The sequence below is a fragment of the Psammomys obesus genome, unplaced genomic scaffold, assembly GCF_907164565.1.
Source record: "Psammomys obesus unplaced genomic scaffold, mPsaObe1.curated_primary_1811, whole genome shotgun sequence".
Classification (NCBI taxonomy): domain Eukaryota; kingdom Metazoa; phylum Chordata; class Mammalia; order Rodentia; family Muridae; genus Psammomys; species Psammomys obesus.
In genome coordinates this window covers 9,001,370-9,018,474 of record NW_026585609.1, presented here as the reverse complement: position 1 = coordinate 9,018,474, position 17,105 = coordinate 9,001,370, and the positions used below count along the sequence as shown (strand labels likewise).

Below are 17,105 nucleotides of genomic sequence, written 5' to 3'. Positions count from 1 at the left end.
GGATGGTTGGACAGACGCACCACACAGAAAGAGCAACTGTAAAGAAGCCAAGAAAACGTTCCTATCACTGCCAACACAAGTGGACGTACAAAGGTAGGAATCTAGAATCCTAAATTTGATGACTGACTGTAAGCTTAGCATGGTAGTGGGGAATGTTTTGTTTTCTTTCCTTAGACAGGTTTCCTGTATAGCCTTGGCTGTCCTGGAACTAGCCCCATAGGCCATACTGTTCTGGAACTCATAAAGATTAGCTCGCCTCTGTCTCCCAAGTGCTGGTTAAAGGCACGCACTACTGCAGCCAGTGTTAGTGGGTAATTTTAGCTTAATTCTACCTCCAGCATTAATATTTAACTTCAACTGGCTACTTAACACTAGCTCAGTCTTAAGAATATTGTTACCTGTTTCACAGGGATATATGTATATCCGTATACCTACCTACTTGAACATGTAGCTATCTATAGCTCTACCATAGCAGACCAATTCATGGCACATAAAATAAATGTATAAATATGTTTATATTGAGTGTAATAAGTTAGATTTTTTCTGAGTTTAAGATTGAGAAGTATATTTATTAAAGTAAAATATACAATTATAATGATCAGTGCCTGAGTTTGTTTCATGAATCAACAAACACGTGTTTTGTTTTGAGAAGATGATTAAAATGTGTTTTGCTCATGTGCCTCCTCAGACAATTGCTTTTTGTTTGTTTGTTTTTGTTCACTAAATTATTCTGGCATTAGTGTGTATTTCTTCCTGAGGCTCAGTTCTTTTGAATATTGTTTGAATAAGTCAGTCAATATGCAAACAAAAGCTAAACAACTCACCTTATTCTGTGAAGTGTGAGTTTAGGAAGAAATTGCCTGCCAGATGTAAGAAGACTATTTGATGATGGTTAAAAAAAAAAGCATGTCGAGCTCTTAGATTCAATAAATCCATTTTTAAGATAATTAAGTTTGTATTCATCTTAGAGAATCTTGAGTGAGGACTTTGTTGTGTGTTTGCCTGAGACAGAGTCTGACTCTGTTATCCCAGGCCGGCCATGAACACATGACAATGCTCCTACCTGAACCTCCTAAATGCTGGCTTTATAGCTATGAGCCACCACGCCCATTTACCTCACCACGTAACAAATTACAGTTTCCTTTCCTGTTTCAAGACAGTGTGCACACTTCGGCTTTTCTATTGTGACACATTTGCAAGTATATTTAAGACGTTTAAATGTTACAGAAGAACATTTAACCATTACAGATTACCCTGAGTGTCCAACATGGCATCGGCTAGCTCTGAGGCTGGCCAGCATTGCCCTGGTGTTCTTGGTCGCCACAGTAATAGGACTGATCATCCACAGTGAGTACTCTGAAAGCTACCTGCGAAGATATGGGGACCAGCGTGTTCCCGGAGGAGTTCTGCTGGCTCCTTCCAAGGTTACAGAATTGCTTGGCGTGTTATCTCAAACCAGTTTCCATCATAAACTTAATCCTGTTGATGTGAAATGATCCCCTTGTAACCACTAATGATACCCTATGCATGCATCGATTTGAAAGATTTGCCTTAAGTTTTAACGGATCAGTAAACATGCGACTTTGGTGATAACTCTTCTAGAAGATGAAGTTGTCAATTGTAGTGAAAGAACTCAAGTCTTACACACGCTGGCTTTATCCGTCAAGCATATTTCAAAGGTTGATGTTTTGAAGACTTATCAGTTGGTTGAAAAGTTGGGTCCAAATTAAATATAAAGTCTGTTGCTAAAGTCACAGTGCACAAATAAAACAGAATTGCGCTTTTTGTTGCTTCCATTTTCAGTTACTCTGTGTTAGGAGTTGTGATAAATGACTGATTTACAGTATGTTTAAGTGTCAAGCGAACGCTAAGGGGACTTGTCTTTTGGTGCACGTGACGACACTGAGCAGTGCCATGGTCCTATGACAAGCGGAAGTTCATGAGCAATTTTGTTCTACCACATTAGGAAATTTTAATAACTATAAAGAAAAGTTAACTGGCTTAATCTTTAATACAGGTAAAGGAAAGTTTTGTCTATTTTAATTTAATTTAGATAATGTTATTTTGTGTCTCTATATGATTCTTGGTAAGAAGAAACCTCCTTCTTGCTAAATTCACATGTAAAATTAAAAGGTGGAGATATTATTAACCAGACCAGTTTTTGACAAGCAGTTTGTGCATCCAATAGCAATTTTATTAAAACAAAGGATCTCTGGCTTGTACCTGTAGAAATTTAATTAGCATTATGATTTTTTACTTTTCAGTAAGTCATCTGAATACATGTTCTTTAAGTGATAAGCGTAATGTGGGGATGCTTGGTAATAATGAAACCAGATGTTGTGACTGTGTGGATATTTCTTCTGAGAAACAACAGGACAGAGTAAACTCCACAGGTAAGTGGCTTATATCACTGCATTTCAAGAAGGGAAATCTTTTCCTCTGTCTTTTCAGCTTCTGCTATTGGGATCAAGCAAATTGAGCTGACAGCAGACAAATTCACAAAAGTTATTAGAACGCACATGGAAGCTGCCAAAAGAAGAGCTAGCTCACTAACTTCCTTTTTAAAACATTTTTTAATTTTATTGTTACGTTCCATTTTATTTGCTTAATTTTTGAAGAGGAAATCTTAGTACACACTCAAGCCAGTGAAACATTTACAGTGCAAAGACACACTGGTTCTTTAGGCTTTCTACTGATAAAAATCTTCACTAATGAATTCCAATTATTCTTCTCAGAGCATTTTGAGAGAAATGTAAACCTGCTTCATGTTGTCTCTCTCTCTCTTTTTTTCCTATTTCTTTAGAAGTTTATCCTTCTTGGGAAGGTGTTTATCAGTAGCTTATAAAGAAAAGCAATTCAAATGCCCAGCTGTCCTTCCTCCATTAGCCACAAGTTAGAGGCTTAGGTTAAACCCCAATGCTTCCTTGCAGAGCCAGTCCAAACCAAATGGGGATGATGAGGAAACTGGATCTGCAGTCCCCAGCTCACTAACTCCTTAACCTGGCATCCTGGCACCAGGGGAGGAAGAAAACCCATTTGTGTGTTATCGTCATTTTGTGATTTGTTCAAGTTCTGGACATTAGAAAGGCCCAAATTTTAGAATATTTTCACTTCTTTTTTTCTTGCTTCCTCCTCATAGGCAGATAGAAGCTGATTCCTTTTTGAATGTCCAATCAGTGTGTGTATACATATAGTCAGCGCACAACTATCCATGTAAACATATACTGATAATTGACTATGGTATTTGATTGTTCTTGTCAGTAAATTTCTTATAACTTTGTATAAAAGAAGCACAGAAGAAGATACCTGAAAGCTGAAAGGAATTTTAAAAACTTTGTGTGCCTGTATCTGTATGTTTATGGATGCTGTGCAGTTGCCAAGGTGTGCTTGAGGAGGTCCAAAGACAATAGGCACCATTCTTTTCTTTCAGATCGGCAGGCTTGGTGGCAGGTTCTTAACCCGCTGAGACATGTTGCTGATCCCCCAAAGCCCTTTAAGACAGTTACAGATCTCTTAAGCACTCAAGAGGCTGAAACATTGGGGGATCGCCAAATGTTCTATGCCAGGCCTAAGGTAGAAAGGGAGATCTTGTCTCACAAGCAAACACGAGACAAATACATATCTATATTTCTTTAGGAATGACCTTCCAGTCTCACTAGCTAGCTTGTTAGTAGAATGTTTCACACAGTCTATTATATATATATGGCTTTTAACGTTTAAAACTTAATGCAACAATTGTGTTTGGTCTTAAAACTTCTTTCTCATTTCTGCTACTTCCCATATTGTTTTCTTCCTTCTAGGAAAATCATGCCCTGATGACTGGTTGCAGAAACAAGGGAAATGCTACAAATTTTACATGAACTTTAAGTCATGGATTGACAGTGAAATATCCTGTGCAGTAAAGAAATCACATCTCTTGGTGATCCAAGACAAAGCAGAACTGGTAATAGCTAGTCTCATGAAACTTAGTCCTTTCTAAGCCAGATGTGGGTTCATTTCATGATAATGTAATTATTCTGCTATTAATTACTGTCATATGTTGAATGCCTACCTCAGGCCAGGCACCGTTCAATGCAATTTACAACCAAAACCTCAATTAGATCTAAGATTAAATTTATGAGACAGAATTTTCCCTAGAGCCACATGGGGACATTACACAATCTCCCCAGGGACATCAGTTGGCTATGTTACTGCTCAGGTAAGTGGCCTAGCTGGGTTCTTAGGATAATTTGTTATCAATACTGTCCTCTTACATGGAGGATGAGGAGTTCCAAGGGACCCATCAAAACATTCCCAATTTAGCCATGATTTGGAAGTGCTCACCTGCAATCTCAGCATTTGGGAAACGGAGGCAAGAGGATTGAGATGGGGGAGTTTTACTCTGGCCTGGGCTGTAAGAGTGAGACCCTGTTTCAAAAACTTAGAACGGCATAGATAAAATGTAAAACATTGGCAGTACCTGGCAGGATGTCTAAAATCTTGGTAAGCAGCAGGAAGATGATTTTTTTTTTGTTGTTTTTTGTTTTTTTCACCCATTTAAAGCCTACATTGTCTGTCGCCTTTAAGCAGCCTCATCCTTTCTCACTTTGGTCTCCTCCGTCCCTTCTCATAGACTGCTGTTTGTACTGTCTATTATTCCATCCAACAGAGTGTACGTGAGAGTCACACGGTTGGAAAAGCCTCAGCATATGGATTTCTTTTCCTAAATACACAGAAGACTTCTTACGACTGTCCTGGAAAGTTCAGTGGAAAGATGAACGTCAGAAACTCTTTAGGTTCGGACAGAAGTCAGAAGGGTCTGTCTTCATACCTGACACTCAGCTGTTTTCCCCTGGGTCTCTGTTCTTAGGATTTCATCCAGAGTAAAATACATGATGGAGTGTACTTTTGGATTGGATTGAACATTACAGAACCACAGAAAACATGGACCTGGCTTGATGGCATACCATTACACCCGCAATTGTGAGTTTTTGGTGTTTGTGGGCCACTGGGGAAATGTAAGACTTTCGTACACTGCCCTCTCCTGGTATCTCTGGGGAACTTCAGGTGGTCAGGCGATTGTAGGATGGAAGAGTTTGATACCTGTTAAGAGAAGGTTCATAAAATTTGTCTTAGAGAATCAGAGTCTGAAATAACGTATGGCCCTTCTCACACTCCAATTTAGTTTAATAATGCAGAAGTTAGGAGTGGAAAGGTTATAATCAGTATATCCTAGCTTGCATTCTGTTGCAGCGATAAGCATCCTGGCCAATAGCAACTTGGGGAGGAAAGGGCATATTTGGCTTGTACTTCCCTACCAAACCCATCATGGAGAAAAGCTAAGGGAGGAATTCAATCAAAAAGGACAGGAACCGAAGCAGGGGCTCTGGAGAAATGCCACTCACTCTCTTGCTCCCTGTGGCTTGCTCAGTTACATTTCTTGTATACCCCAGCACTACCTACCCACCGTGGACTAGGTTCTCTTATTTCAATCAGCAATCAGGAAAAGGATCCGGTAACAGGGCCACAGGCCTTTCTGATGGCTGCAGCTCTTGGGTTTAGGTTTCCTCTTCTCAGGTGACAACCAAGATGAGCTACCGCAGTGATGAGAGATTGTGTTGCCTGTCATTTGTTTACGTAAGGCAGAAAGAGTTGTCTGAAGACCATGGAGCAGAAGGTGTGTTGGGGGGAGTTTCTTCACTTTGCTCAGCCCCCAACCCTGTCTGGAGTTGTCATGCTTACGGTATACCAAAGAGCGGTCTAATGTTTTAGTTATGGTTGTTGTTACTATTTTTAAAATGAAGGATTTTTTTTTTTCATAGCAACAAAGGAAGGTGTTTTGAAGGTGTGAAGTTTGGGATTTGGGTCTGGAACACGAAGAGGTTCATAATATAATTTACATTTTATTTGCAAAATATGCATTTACTTATAGGTTGTGTGTGTGTGTGTGTGTGTGTGTGTGTGTGTGTGTGCGCATGCCATAGTGACCATGTGCAAGGACTGCTTTTGATTCTCTTACCTTGTAGAGGCCGGGTCTCTTTTACTGACTCTGTTGTGCCGCACAGCATCCGGGATAGCTGTCTTTGGGTTTGAAATGTTCACTTACTCCATGTCTGAATATTGCAATATCTGAAGTTTCTACCTTGGAGAGGAAGGACAACACAAGGCACCAGTCGAAAGACGCCTGTCTGGGGCAGAGCCCTGTCCTCTTCGGAGTCACTAATGTGTGGCTTTTTCCTCTGTAGATTTCAAGTCACAGGTCGAGTCGGAGGAGATGCCTGTGCCCTGATAACAAGGAAGGGTATTTTCTCCGAAAAGTGCTACATTCACAACTACTGGATTTGTCAAGATTCATCTACAGAGGACAACGTTTGAATGATCAGCGGTATTTCTCTTACTAGGAAAGAATCAGCTACTATGGAGATTTGCATTTTTTTATCTTCCAGACAAGGTCTTACCATGTAGTCCTTGCTGTTCGGGAACTCATGTAGATGAGGCTGTCCTTAAATTCACAGAGATCCTCTAGCCTCTGTCTCTAGAGTGTGCTGTGATTCCAAGAACATGTAAACACCAGCCAGTCTCACTGAGCTTAGAGACTGAGCTTAGCCCTTTGGCCACCCCTGTCACCGGCACAGTCCCTCATCTATTCCAGACAGCGGTTACTTAACAGAAAGCTCCAATCCTCAGAACCTCCACTCACCTCTTGTAAAAGATCTCCTTTTACTACAAGAATAAATGGAGACACCGGTACATGACTCCTGAGCTTCCTTCCGCTGCACAGCTGGATGCTTGTTATTTCTTCCTGTGCTTACTGCGAATAAAACCATCTCTTGCCTGACTAAATCAAACCTCCCAGTCTGTAGTTTAGATTTCAGCCTTTTAAATTTTTCCAAGGAGATCTCTTCTTTGACTATCTCCTTTCTCACCTCTTTTCTACCATGACCAAACCTGCAAGAGCTACTGGAAAACATTCCCATGACCACATGTGGCTTCTGGTTTCAGTTCAGCTTTTTGTACCTCCTTTAAGAAAAACTTCCTGAAAAGTCTTTCCCAATACTTGTGTTTTCCACTTTCTACTTCTTACTCCAAGTTTCTTTAAAAATCTGGTATGGGTACTTTGGGGCTCTCAGTCTTCGTGTTCCTAAAGTTAACAGTTTAGTGCATTTAGGAAGCCTGCCTGTACTAATTATGCTGAGACCTTGGGGTCCACCAAGCCTTTGTCCTCCTTTCTCCATCAATAGTCGGTGCTTCACTTGAATCTTATGAATTAGATTAGTGTTGATTTATCTGCATTACTTTTGTACCAGGTTTCAAGGAGAGCCCTTTTTGTTTATCTCTACTTCTGTTTGCCAGATCCACTCTCAGGGCTGGATGGTGCTGAGACCTGAGTGACAATCCACTCTCAGGATCGGGGTTGTGCTGAGACAGGCTGACAATCTACAGCTATTCTCCAAACCTCAGAGCAGCCTGTGCTGCTCACTGATTGGCTCCAGGAGGCTCTCTGTTTTCCTAGTGCTCCTTTCTTGGCTTTGCCTCAGTGTACTTACAATGGAGCTTCACCTAGCTTTGTCTAGGTCCCCTAACTCCTTACAGAGGCTGGCCTTTAACTTGATCACATTTGTTTGCCTCAGTTTAACATTCTTCCTATTTGTCTGTTTAACTCTAATTATTCTTTTAGTGCTGAGAATTGAACCCACTAACTTGTGCACTCCAGGCAAGTGCCCTACCACTGAGCCACAGACCCAGGCCCCTTTGAGTTCTTCTCTTCAAGTTGTCAAACACCATTTGACAAGGACTGCTGCTTTGACCTGTTTCCACTCCACAGTAAATTGTGTGAATTTGCTACATATTTTTGAAGCTTCCTGTAATCACTTTATTTTCACGCCCTAAATATTTTGTATCTTACTTGTGTAATTACGGTATTTCTAAAATTATCAAACCCACCACAGTTGCTAGTCATTGTGTGGAACCGGGCAGCTGGCCTATAACTGGCGATACAGACCCACTGTGCAGGTTAGGGTGTGTTTGCAGCATGGCCCAATGGTTTCCTTAGCTTCTACTGGCTCCACACACGCTTGCCTGGTTTCAACAGTTCTGCCTCGCATATAGAGAAACGAGCTGTATGGGAGGGCACAGTGAAATCACCGAACTGGGCTGTTCCATGGACACATCAGCAGAAAAGGTATATGGAAGAGAAAATAGCCAGAGGCATTTGGGAAAGTCCAAGGCAGTCATGGCTACCTCCCAGGGGCAGAGAGGAGCTGGGCAGACTAACAGTGGCCAGGGACATTTCCCAGGATCAGAACAAGGCAAGGTAAAAACCTCTCTGGTTATGAAGGGAGCCTGAAGCTGCAGAGTCGGGGGCGGAGAACCTGTAAACTGGAACAGTTTGGAAATTTAGAGTAGAGGGGGAGAGGAGAAGAGCCAGGAGGCTAGTGCGGACTTTGATATACAGATATGTACCATGTGGATATGTGCTATACATCAAAAGAGAGCCACATATCCCTACGCCAGAGGCAAGGGAAGGTGGTGGAAATAGCAAGTCTCTGCAGACAGAAACTTGTCTCACAGTCTCTGAGGTGTGCTGAGAGTAAGCTTTGACTTATCCACCAGCAATCCCTGCCAGCTTCCAGCCCAAGCTGAGCCTAGTCAGTCATCTTGGACCTAGTCAGTGGGCCTTGGGGGGGGGGTGTTTGGGGGTTCCCTTTTGGCTTAATGAAAGCCACCTTTTAAGAAAGAGATAAACTCACAAAACAGGTTTCAACATTAGGTTTCTTTTTTTTTTATGATTCATTTATTTAAAGGAACTTGCTTTTCAGTGATTGCTCTCAATTGTCAACCACCTATGTCTCATGGTAAATAATTGGATATAAAAAAGCTTACATTATGGGGTTCTAAAAGTGTTTTATGCCATTTAGGAAGGTCTTTGATTTAAAGTATATACAAAAATAAAAGCTTAAGATTTCTTTCCCTCATTATGCTATTGTTATACTAAGACTTCCAAAGTTTTAACATTCATCAATGGAATTCTCATAAGCTATTATTCTAGCTCTGGTAGTACTTCTCATCGTCACAAGCTTAAGATTTTAAATTTCTGTTGGTTGTCTTCTAAGATTATATACTTAAAAATTGCTTCCCATTGTCCTAAAAACACCTATTCAATCTCTATACACCCAATCTTCTGGATAGAGGAAAGCGTGTTTATGCTTTTTAATGCAAAATTATTTTTGGCTCCCCAAACTTTTACTCTGACTCAAAAGAATGAGTCTATTGCTTTTTCTACAATGTTGATTTCAGTACAGATCACAAACGGTAGTAATATGTAACACCCAAAATTAACCTGCCCAAAATACCAGGCAACCTCCTGGGATGCTGTGTTGGTAAATAGGCAACCTGCCTTTAGGTTGCTTAGCAACCTGTGACATCATCACCTGTCACCCACCAGGGAACCATGATAAATGACACTTCCCCCCTTCTCTCTCTCTCCTCTCTGCCTCAGTTTCTGGGTTTCTCTCCTCTTCCCAGTGTCTAGGATGCCCCCCTCTCCCCCCTCTCTGTTTCTCTCTGTCTCTGTCTCTCTCTCCACCCTCTTGCATTCTCTGCCTGTCCCTCTGCCAGTCTGTCTCCATCTCCAGACTGTTTACCTCTCTCATGACTCATTCAGTCTGTGACTCTTCTCCCTCTCTCCCTTTGCCGTTTCTGCAATAAACTTCCTTGTACCACACCTGTTACGCTGTGTGTAATATTTATATCACAACACTGGGAGTTGTAGTTCTTGGAGAATAACAAAAGCCTCATGGGAAAGTACGGTGACCTGTGGGTTTGTCTTTATAAACCTCTGCAATGTGTCTTAGGGCCACTCAGGTAGGAAGTTCCAGGAAGTGGTCCTGATTAAAGTCCATCTCTTGGTCAGTATTTAATGTTTAATAATGCGTCCTTCAAATTTGGCCCAAAATGGTGAAAGTGGTTTTTCTCCAGCAAATCTCAGAATTAACATTTGGAGGTCCAGCAAGATAATTCCACCCCAAACTCTGGAACTAGGCTCTTCACTCTGGTTCCGGGGAGCCTCCTCCCTCTCCAGCGATGCACTTGAAGGGGAAACAACAAGCATTTTTCTTTCTTTCTTTTTTTTTTTCTTCTTTCTTTCTTTCTTTCTTTCTTTCTTTCTTTCTTTCTTTCTTTCTTTCTTTCTTTCTTTCTTTCTTTCTATCTCTCTCTTTCTCTCTCTTTCTTTCTTGATAGTATCCTGCCTGGTTTCTGGACTCTGATTGTGGGGTACCCTATCTGTGCATGAAGAGGGTCTAAGAAGTCATAAGACCAACCAAATCCTTTGTCCAGGGCTTGGGGAGACATCCCACAGGTTATATCTAGTTAATTGCGGAGTTCAGCTGGAACCACCATATTCACTCTCCTGACAGAAAGTTCTCAGGGAGGCCTGGCACCTCTGGTCAACAGAATTTCAAAGCCTAGGAACTATAGGATTATTCCAAGAGATTGGAAGTCACAGCTGAGGATTTCGATAGGCCCAGTGTGGATGTGGGAGCAGGGGAAGACTGAGAGTGGCCCTGCCTTCGATGGGTTCCTAGCCTCTGGGTTGTACAAGAAGAAATCGTTAAATGTCATGGTCTCATGTTCTCTGTTGTTGGCTCTATATTTTCTGTTGTTGCTTCACTTTGTGTTTTGTCCTGTGCGTCTGGTCTATCTTTGTGTGTTCTGTCTTGGGGCGATATTGAGGCTCCTGTAAGACAAGCACTGCCCATAACACCCACCAACTGTCCTGTCTAGCTGGCAGTGAGGCTGGGCCATTCTATCTATGCAAGCTGCTTTTGGAAAGGTCATCTTAAAATGTGGGATCCTACTGGGGCATGGGATTCACAAAACACAATGCTTGGGGCCACTGGGCAGCTTTGAAAAGCCTGGAGTCCTCTCAGGAAGGCCACCAGCCAATCCCACTGCGGCACAACAGTGCCCGTGACAATGCAGTTCAGCAGCTAGCAAAGTGCTCCTTCACTGAAGTTCAAGACTGGAAGAGACAAGGTAAGAAAAGTTTTGTCTGTTTGTTTTGTATATATGGATGGATATGTGACTTCTGATGTGCTACAAACATGGATCCTCTATGCCAAATGCCATGGAGACCACACGAGCCTGGGATGGCTGTCTAGGTAATAAACTATGGACTAGTCTCCGCCATTTTAACTGATACACAGGCCAGTTACCAGGGCCATGGGCCTAAAAGTTCCAAATGTACACCTAAAAAATATTTTCCCTAAACTCCTTAACTTGACCCTCTCTCCCTAGGCTATCTGTCCAAAAAGATTTCAAATCATCTGCAGGCTGTTCCACTAACTAGCCGGCTCCAGGTGTTCCCTCAAATGCTTTAAGGTGACTAGCCACAGGTGGTCCAGCACATTGACTGTTCCAAAGGCTGCCTGCCCGTCGGTAGCCCCAGACGTCCCCGAGGACCTGGTCAGGACGTGAAACAGCCCGCTCTTCCAGGTCTTGGCTAGCCTTCCAGCTTCCTTGCTACTCCAGCCAACACCACATGCCCGTGTCAGCAGGAATCAGTCATAGAGAAAATTATGTTGCCGCTTATTATTTATTTACTTATTTATTATCAACAAAAAGACTGGGATGTTAGGGACACATGGCTGAGGTGTCTGATTAACATATGAAAGCAGACCTGGGCTCTCCTCAGCCGGTACCTATTAATAGGGTCCTCCAGGTTGTACCTCACCCCCTACCTTAAACTTCTCCAGACCCAGGGCTGGGCTTTCTCTCTCCCCCCCCCCCATCTAACCTTCCCTATATAATCCAACTATTCTGGTTAACTGACCTGTGCGTGTGCGTGTGCATGCATGGCGTGTGCGTGTTTGTGTGTGTGCGTGCACTCTCTCTTTTGGGTCTCCTGGCTGTTGCACCTGGTCCCCCTGTTCTTCCTCTTCCCCTCCTCATGTGGCCTACTTCGTTCTGGTCATGCCCATTCTACATCTCCCAGAAGCCTCTGCCTCTGGCTATACTCTCTCACATATTCATAATAAACTATCTCTTCCACCACACCTAGAGCAATTATGTTTCCTTTCCTTTTCTTTTCTTTTTTTCATTCATCTGGTGCCAAAACCTCATGCCAGTCATTTTCTCTTCCTTTGTAATTTCTTTCTTCTTTCTTTCTTTCTTTCTTTCTTTCTTTCTTTCTTTCTTTCTTTCTTTCTTTCTTTCTTTATATTTATACAGTGCTGAAACTGGGAATGGCATAAATGAGTTCCTTCCCCAAGGAATTCAGCCATTCTAAACAAAGCTGTTGATTGGATCACTTGTTTCTGTTGGCTTCTGCCACACACAAAATTTGATTTCAAATTCTAGAGTCTGAATCTTCATCTACTGTTTCCCACTATCTGCTTTCTAACTGCTGCTGTTGACTCAAACTTTATTACTACAGCAATAGCCAAAATTTGGCACAGTTGATTTCCAAATTCTCACAGACTGTAACAACTTATGTCACAAACAAAAGATCCCAAAGTCTTTTATCTCAAAGTTCTACATCTTTCCACTCTTAAATCTTTTATCTCTATGATTTATTTCTCTGAGCTCTGCTCTCAAAAAAAAAAAAAAATCTCTTACATCTATGCTATAAACTCTATCTCAGGATTTGTAAATTCATTGGGTATGATTTAGAATCTATAAAACCTGTATCAAAATTTAGCTTTGAACTTATAACAAGAGGCTTATAATTAAAAATCTATATATTGGTATATATATATATATATATATATATATATATATATATATATGATTCTACTCTAATTTAGAATATACTGTATACAACTAGATTCTACTCTTATTTAGGAAAACAGATGTTTTTCAATAGCAACCATGTGGCTTTTCTCCATCTTGGCTGATAACCTCATCAAGATAAAAACATTCACATGACAGATATTTTTTTCTAAGGTTAAAAAGTACATGCCATGTACTTTTTATATGTACTTTATACCATGTTAAGATGACCACATGGTATAAAGTAATAATCATAAAACTTCTTAGTCTTACTGAGTTCTTAGCTTTTATATCTTCCTTTAGACTAAGGAAACAACAGGTATCTATAATATTTTGGATTGGTATGGTTTTTTTAGTATGATAAAAATTTAAAGTTATAAAGATCTACTCAGAGCTAGGTGTGGTGGAGAATGTCTGTACTCCCAGCATTCAGGGAGGAAGAGGCAGGCAGATATCTGTAAGTAGGAGGCCAGCCTGGTCTACAAAACAAGTTCAAGATTACACAAAGAAACCCTGTCTCAAAAACAAAAACAAAACCAATAATCTACTCAGATTAACAAAACTTAGAAATTCATACCTAACTGCTTGTGCCTTTACTAACTCTTCAACACCAGGCTTCTAAACATATTGAATAGGTAACAAAATAAATTTGATAAATAAGGTATATATGATCATCAAGGTTCATAAATTCCTAAAGTCGACTCAGGTTCACAGTAATATTTGTTTAGCTTCTTTGTCTTTGCCCACATTGTTAAGCTTTAGCTATTCGGGTAAAGTCAGTCATACAAAAACCTGTGATATTTTATTTTGATGCTAAAGGTAATTTAACTAAACCTTCACCTCATATTTCAAGGCTCAAACTTAACAGGGATGCAGGGAGAACCTGGTGTCCTGGTCCACTTTAGTATGCTAAATAGGCACTTCAGCTATTTATCCCAGGTTTGGAACCTAACACACCTTTTAAAATATATATTTCTATTTTTAAGTTAAGGTTAGTGTTTAGTATACATGAACTAATAAATGAAAAAAAAAACAACAACTAATTTATTTGCCTATTTTGCTCTTAAACTAGGACTTAAGTTAAGAGTGGTAGCAGAGCTGCTACGCAAATGTGAGTTAGGTTCAACGGTGGAACACCTCCTCAGAGGCCCTCAAGTAGGCTGAGTGAACCTGACATATCAAACCTAAGCTGAAAACAAGCAACATCTATTTCCAAGTCTCATGTGCACAGATAGCCAGGATGAGCAGCACAGACTGTAATCCCAGCACTTGTGAAGCCGAGGAAGGAAGGTCGAGAATTAGAGGCCAATGTGGGCTGCACAGCAATAGTCCACCTTTAAAAAAAAAAAAAAATCTATGTATATGAAGAGCAGTAATTGCAGTTCATGAAAAATGTAACAGGTTTTTAATTCACTTTAAAGATATCAAACATTATGGGCTGGAGAAGATGGCCAGCACTTAAGCGTATTTGCTGTTCTTACAGAAGACCTGAGTCTGGTTCACAGCACCTGTGTGGCAGCTCACAGCAGTCCATGACTCCAGTTCCACGGCTCTCACAGCTTCTATTGGCCTCTGTGGGCTCCTGAACACACATGGGGCACATGTACACTCAAGCACATATACACACACAGACACAAAATTCAATCAACAAAATCCCTCAAAGATGCACTTAATTTCTACACTGAATGTGAAAAACTGTGTACCGTTTATTAAATCTGTGTGCCAGAGACAGGTGCCAATCTAACTGTAGATCCACAGTTGAAGAAACAGGAGTGTGATGTTTAAGGTGATTGATAGCGAACAAGCAAAAACACAAACAAGAAGCAAAATAATAATAATAATAATAATAATAATAATGCAACACCAAAATAGCAACAAAAGCTAAAACAGTAACTCTACTTTGTAATCAAAGCTAAAAAATATTATTTAGGTCAATGTGATAGGGAATTTTGTTTTCTTCCAGTGTTTTCAGATTTTAATCCACTGGTTCTTTTTATTTATTTCTGGTGAGATGAATATCTAGTTTCATTTTTGCTGAATATTTAATTCAGTTTTTCCAACAGCACTTGAAGACAGTATCTTTTCTGCAAAGTAGATTTGTGATACATTAGTTCAAAATCCATTCTCTGTTATAGTGAGATTGTATGTGCATGTTTGAGTATGTGTGCCTATGTTGGGTATGCTTGTGTGTGTCATGTGTGTTTGTGTGTGTGTGTATGCACTTTTCCTTTCAGTAAAACTTGGCTGGTTGCCAGGACCTGGCTTTTTCTGCCTTTTCATTCCTTAACTCAGCAAAGGAAAAGAATCTATTCTGCAACCCTGATAACATCATCCCGAGAGCATCAGCTTCTATGACTCTTAGATGTCCCTTCCCAAATTCTGGAAATGTAAATAAACATTTACAGCTAAAATTTCCGACTATTTCCTTCAATAGCTATGTGTGATTCTATTTAAAGAAATGAGCAGAAGTCTCAATTTGTTCCTTAGATTTTTATTTTAGTATTAGTTAACGAGCAGGAATCAACATTTTAAAGGCTGTCAGTGAGTGTAAGCATGAGTTGTACACAGGGATTCTTGACATTAACTCTTCATCATCAAAACCACTAACAAAAGGATCCATGAATTACAGTCTATAACCCGAAGGAGGAAAGAGAGCCATTTACACGTTTTCTTACTGTGTTCAGACCTTACTCAACACGAGGATGGTTATCACAGATCCAGCAGAGCGTTAAAGCAGTCCCCTACACCCTGTAGTGCTGTTAGTTTTCAAGATGGCAGATGCATTGGAACATGAGCCTTCTATCCGAAGTCATGGTACTGTTTACTCATGTGAACCTAGGCACCAATTTAGCTCAGAAAAGACAAGACCTAAATAAGTACCCCTCCCCCACCCCCGCTAAAGTGCTAGAGCTGAACAAAGACTAAAAAACATCAAAGGAGTAAGTTCATGCTAAGAAGAAGAAAGGGTTTTGTTGTTGTGTTGCTTTGGTTTTCTGTTTGTTCCTCATGATTGTGATGGCTGCCTGCTCATTCCCCCCGCCCCTCCAACTCTCTCTTCTCCCATTGGCTTGCTCCTCACATCCCTGCAACACCCCTTATGTCTGTTTCGTGTGTCCATCTCAGACTGCTTCCTTAGTTCCATGGTTGAACCTCTTGTTTCTGGCTGAAATCCCAACCTGGAATCTCCACATCCCTCTGAAGCTCAGCTTGTCTCAATACCCCTCCTTTTTGTGTTCGCCGACAATACTGGCACTCACTAGGTAAACTTAGACACAAACTTGAGATTTGATCTTACTGTCAATTTTCCCTAGTCTCTTTCTCATCGTATGTTGACTGTGTTTGTGTCTAAGATCCCCTGAAACCATTAACTCCTCTCTGATCTTCTTGGTGCCATGACTGGTCCTGACCTTACCATGTTTTTCTTTATATAATAACAACAAAAGCCTATGCGAAATTCCTGGTCTACTGAAATTCAGAGAAAATCCAGAAACCCTCAAAAGCAGCCAGTAAAGTTGAGTATTTAAGTGCCACAAACACATGCTAGTTTTGTTTTCTTTTAATAACTTCCTATTATCGTAGACCATCAATGCTGACCCGCCCAGCCTGGATTACAATTTTTGAGTCTGGTCAGTTTGTCTACAGTGTCTGCTCCCATCCTGCACTCTCATCGTTTTTTATGCTGGTTTCTAAACTACCATAACTTTGAAATTGTGTGACATTTCACAGCCTTTCACTCTGGCACAATTCTGTTGAGCATTTTCTTTGTAGAAATTTATTCTTTTTTTCTTCCTTTCTTGTTTCTATCTTCCGTGTCTATGTTATGTTTACATAGCACAGGCTGACTGTGATCCTGCAAGTCCTCCTCACCTACCTTGTGCTGAATTATTGACCTGGGGTGCCATATCTGCCTAAAAATCTTTCTTTACTTATTCATCTGAAAATGTTTTTCCTGCGATAATTTCACTGACCACTTCATTCTGCTCTGCCACCAATCTTTTCTTACATTTGTTTCCGTGCATCATTTGTTAATCAAATACTAAGGCTTCACCAATGTAGTCTCTGATGTTCTGAAGTGATTATAAACTTATTTCTAAGATGCCACCACTAGCATTTGAGACCTATTAACTTATTTATGATATAGGAGTAATAATGCAATATGCAATATAATTGGATTGTATAAAGATCCAAGGAACAAAATCCCAAGTTTTATGTTTTATTCCATGTGCCATGGTGGGTTTTGGCTAGAAAGGACTTTTTTTTTTTGTCTCTTACTAACTTGCTGCCCACGTTACTGTGGACAGCAAGTTTCTCTATTCATTTTGAGACTAAAATAATCAAAAGAACATTTGTGGCAG

General features: G+C 40.5%; 1 protein-coding gene across 1 annotated transcript; it reads left to right on the top strand.

Moving 5' to 3' along the window:
* Positions 1-1,300: 1,300 nt before the first annotated feature.
* On the top strand, positions 1,301-6,354 carry Klrf1 (killer cell lectin like receptor F1). Its single transcript, XM_055611549.1, has 5 exons — positions 1,301-1,347; positions 2,265-2,393; positions 3,801-3,943; positions 4,850-4,962; positions 6,225-6,354. Exons 2-5 carry the CDS (start codon positions 2,312-2,314, stop codon positions 6,352-6,354), a joined length of 468 nt encoding a protein of 155 aa, XP_055467524.1. The 5' UTR covers positions 1,301-1,347; positions 2,265-2,311.
* Positions 6,355-17,105: the final 10,751 nt, after the last annotated feature.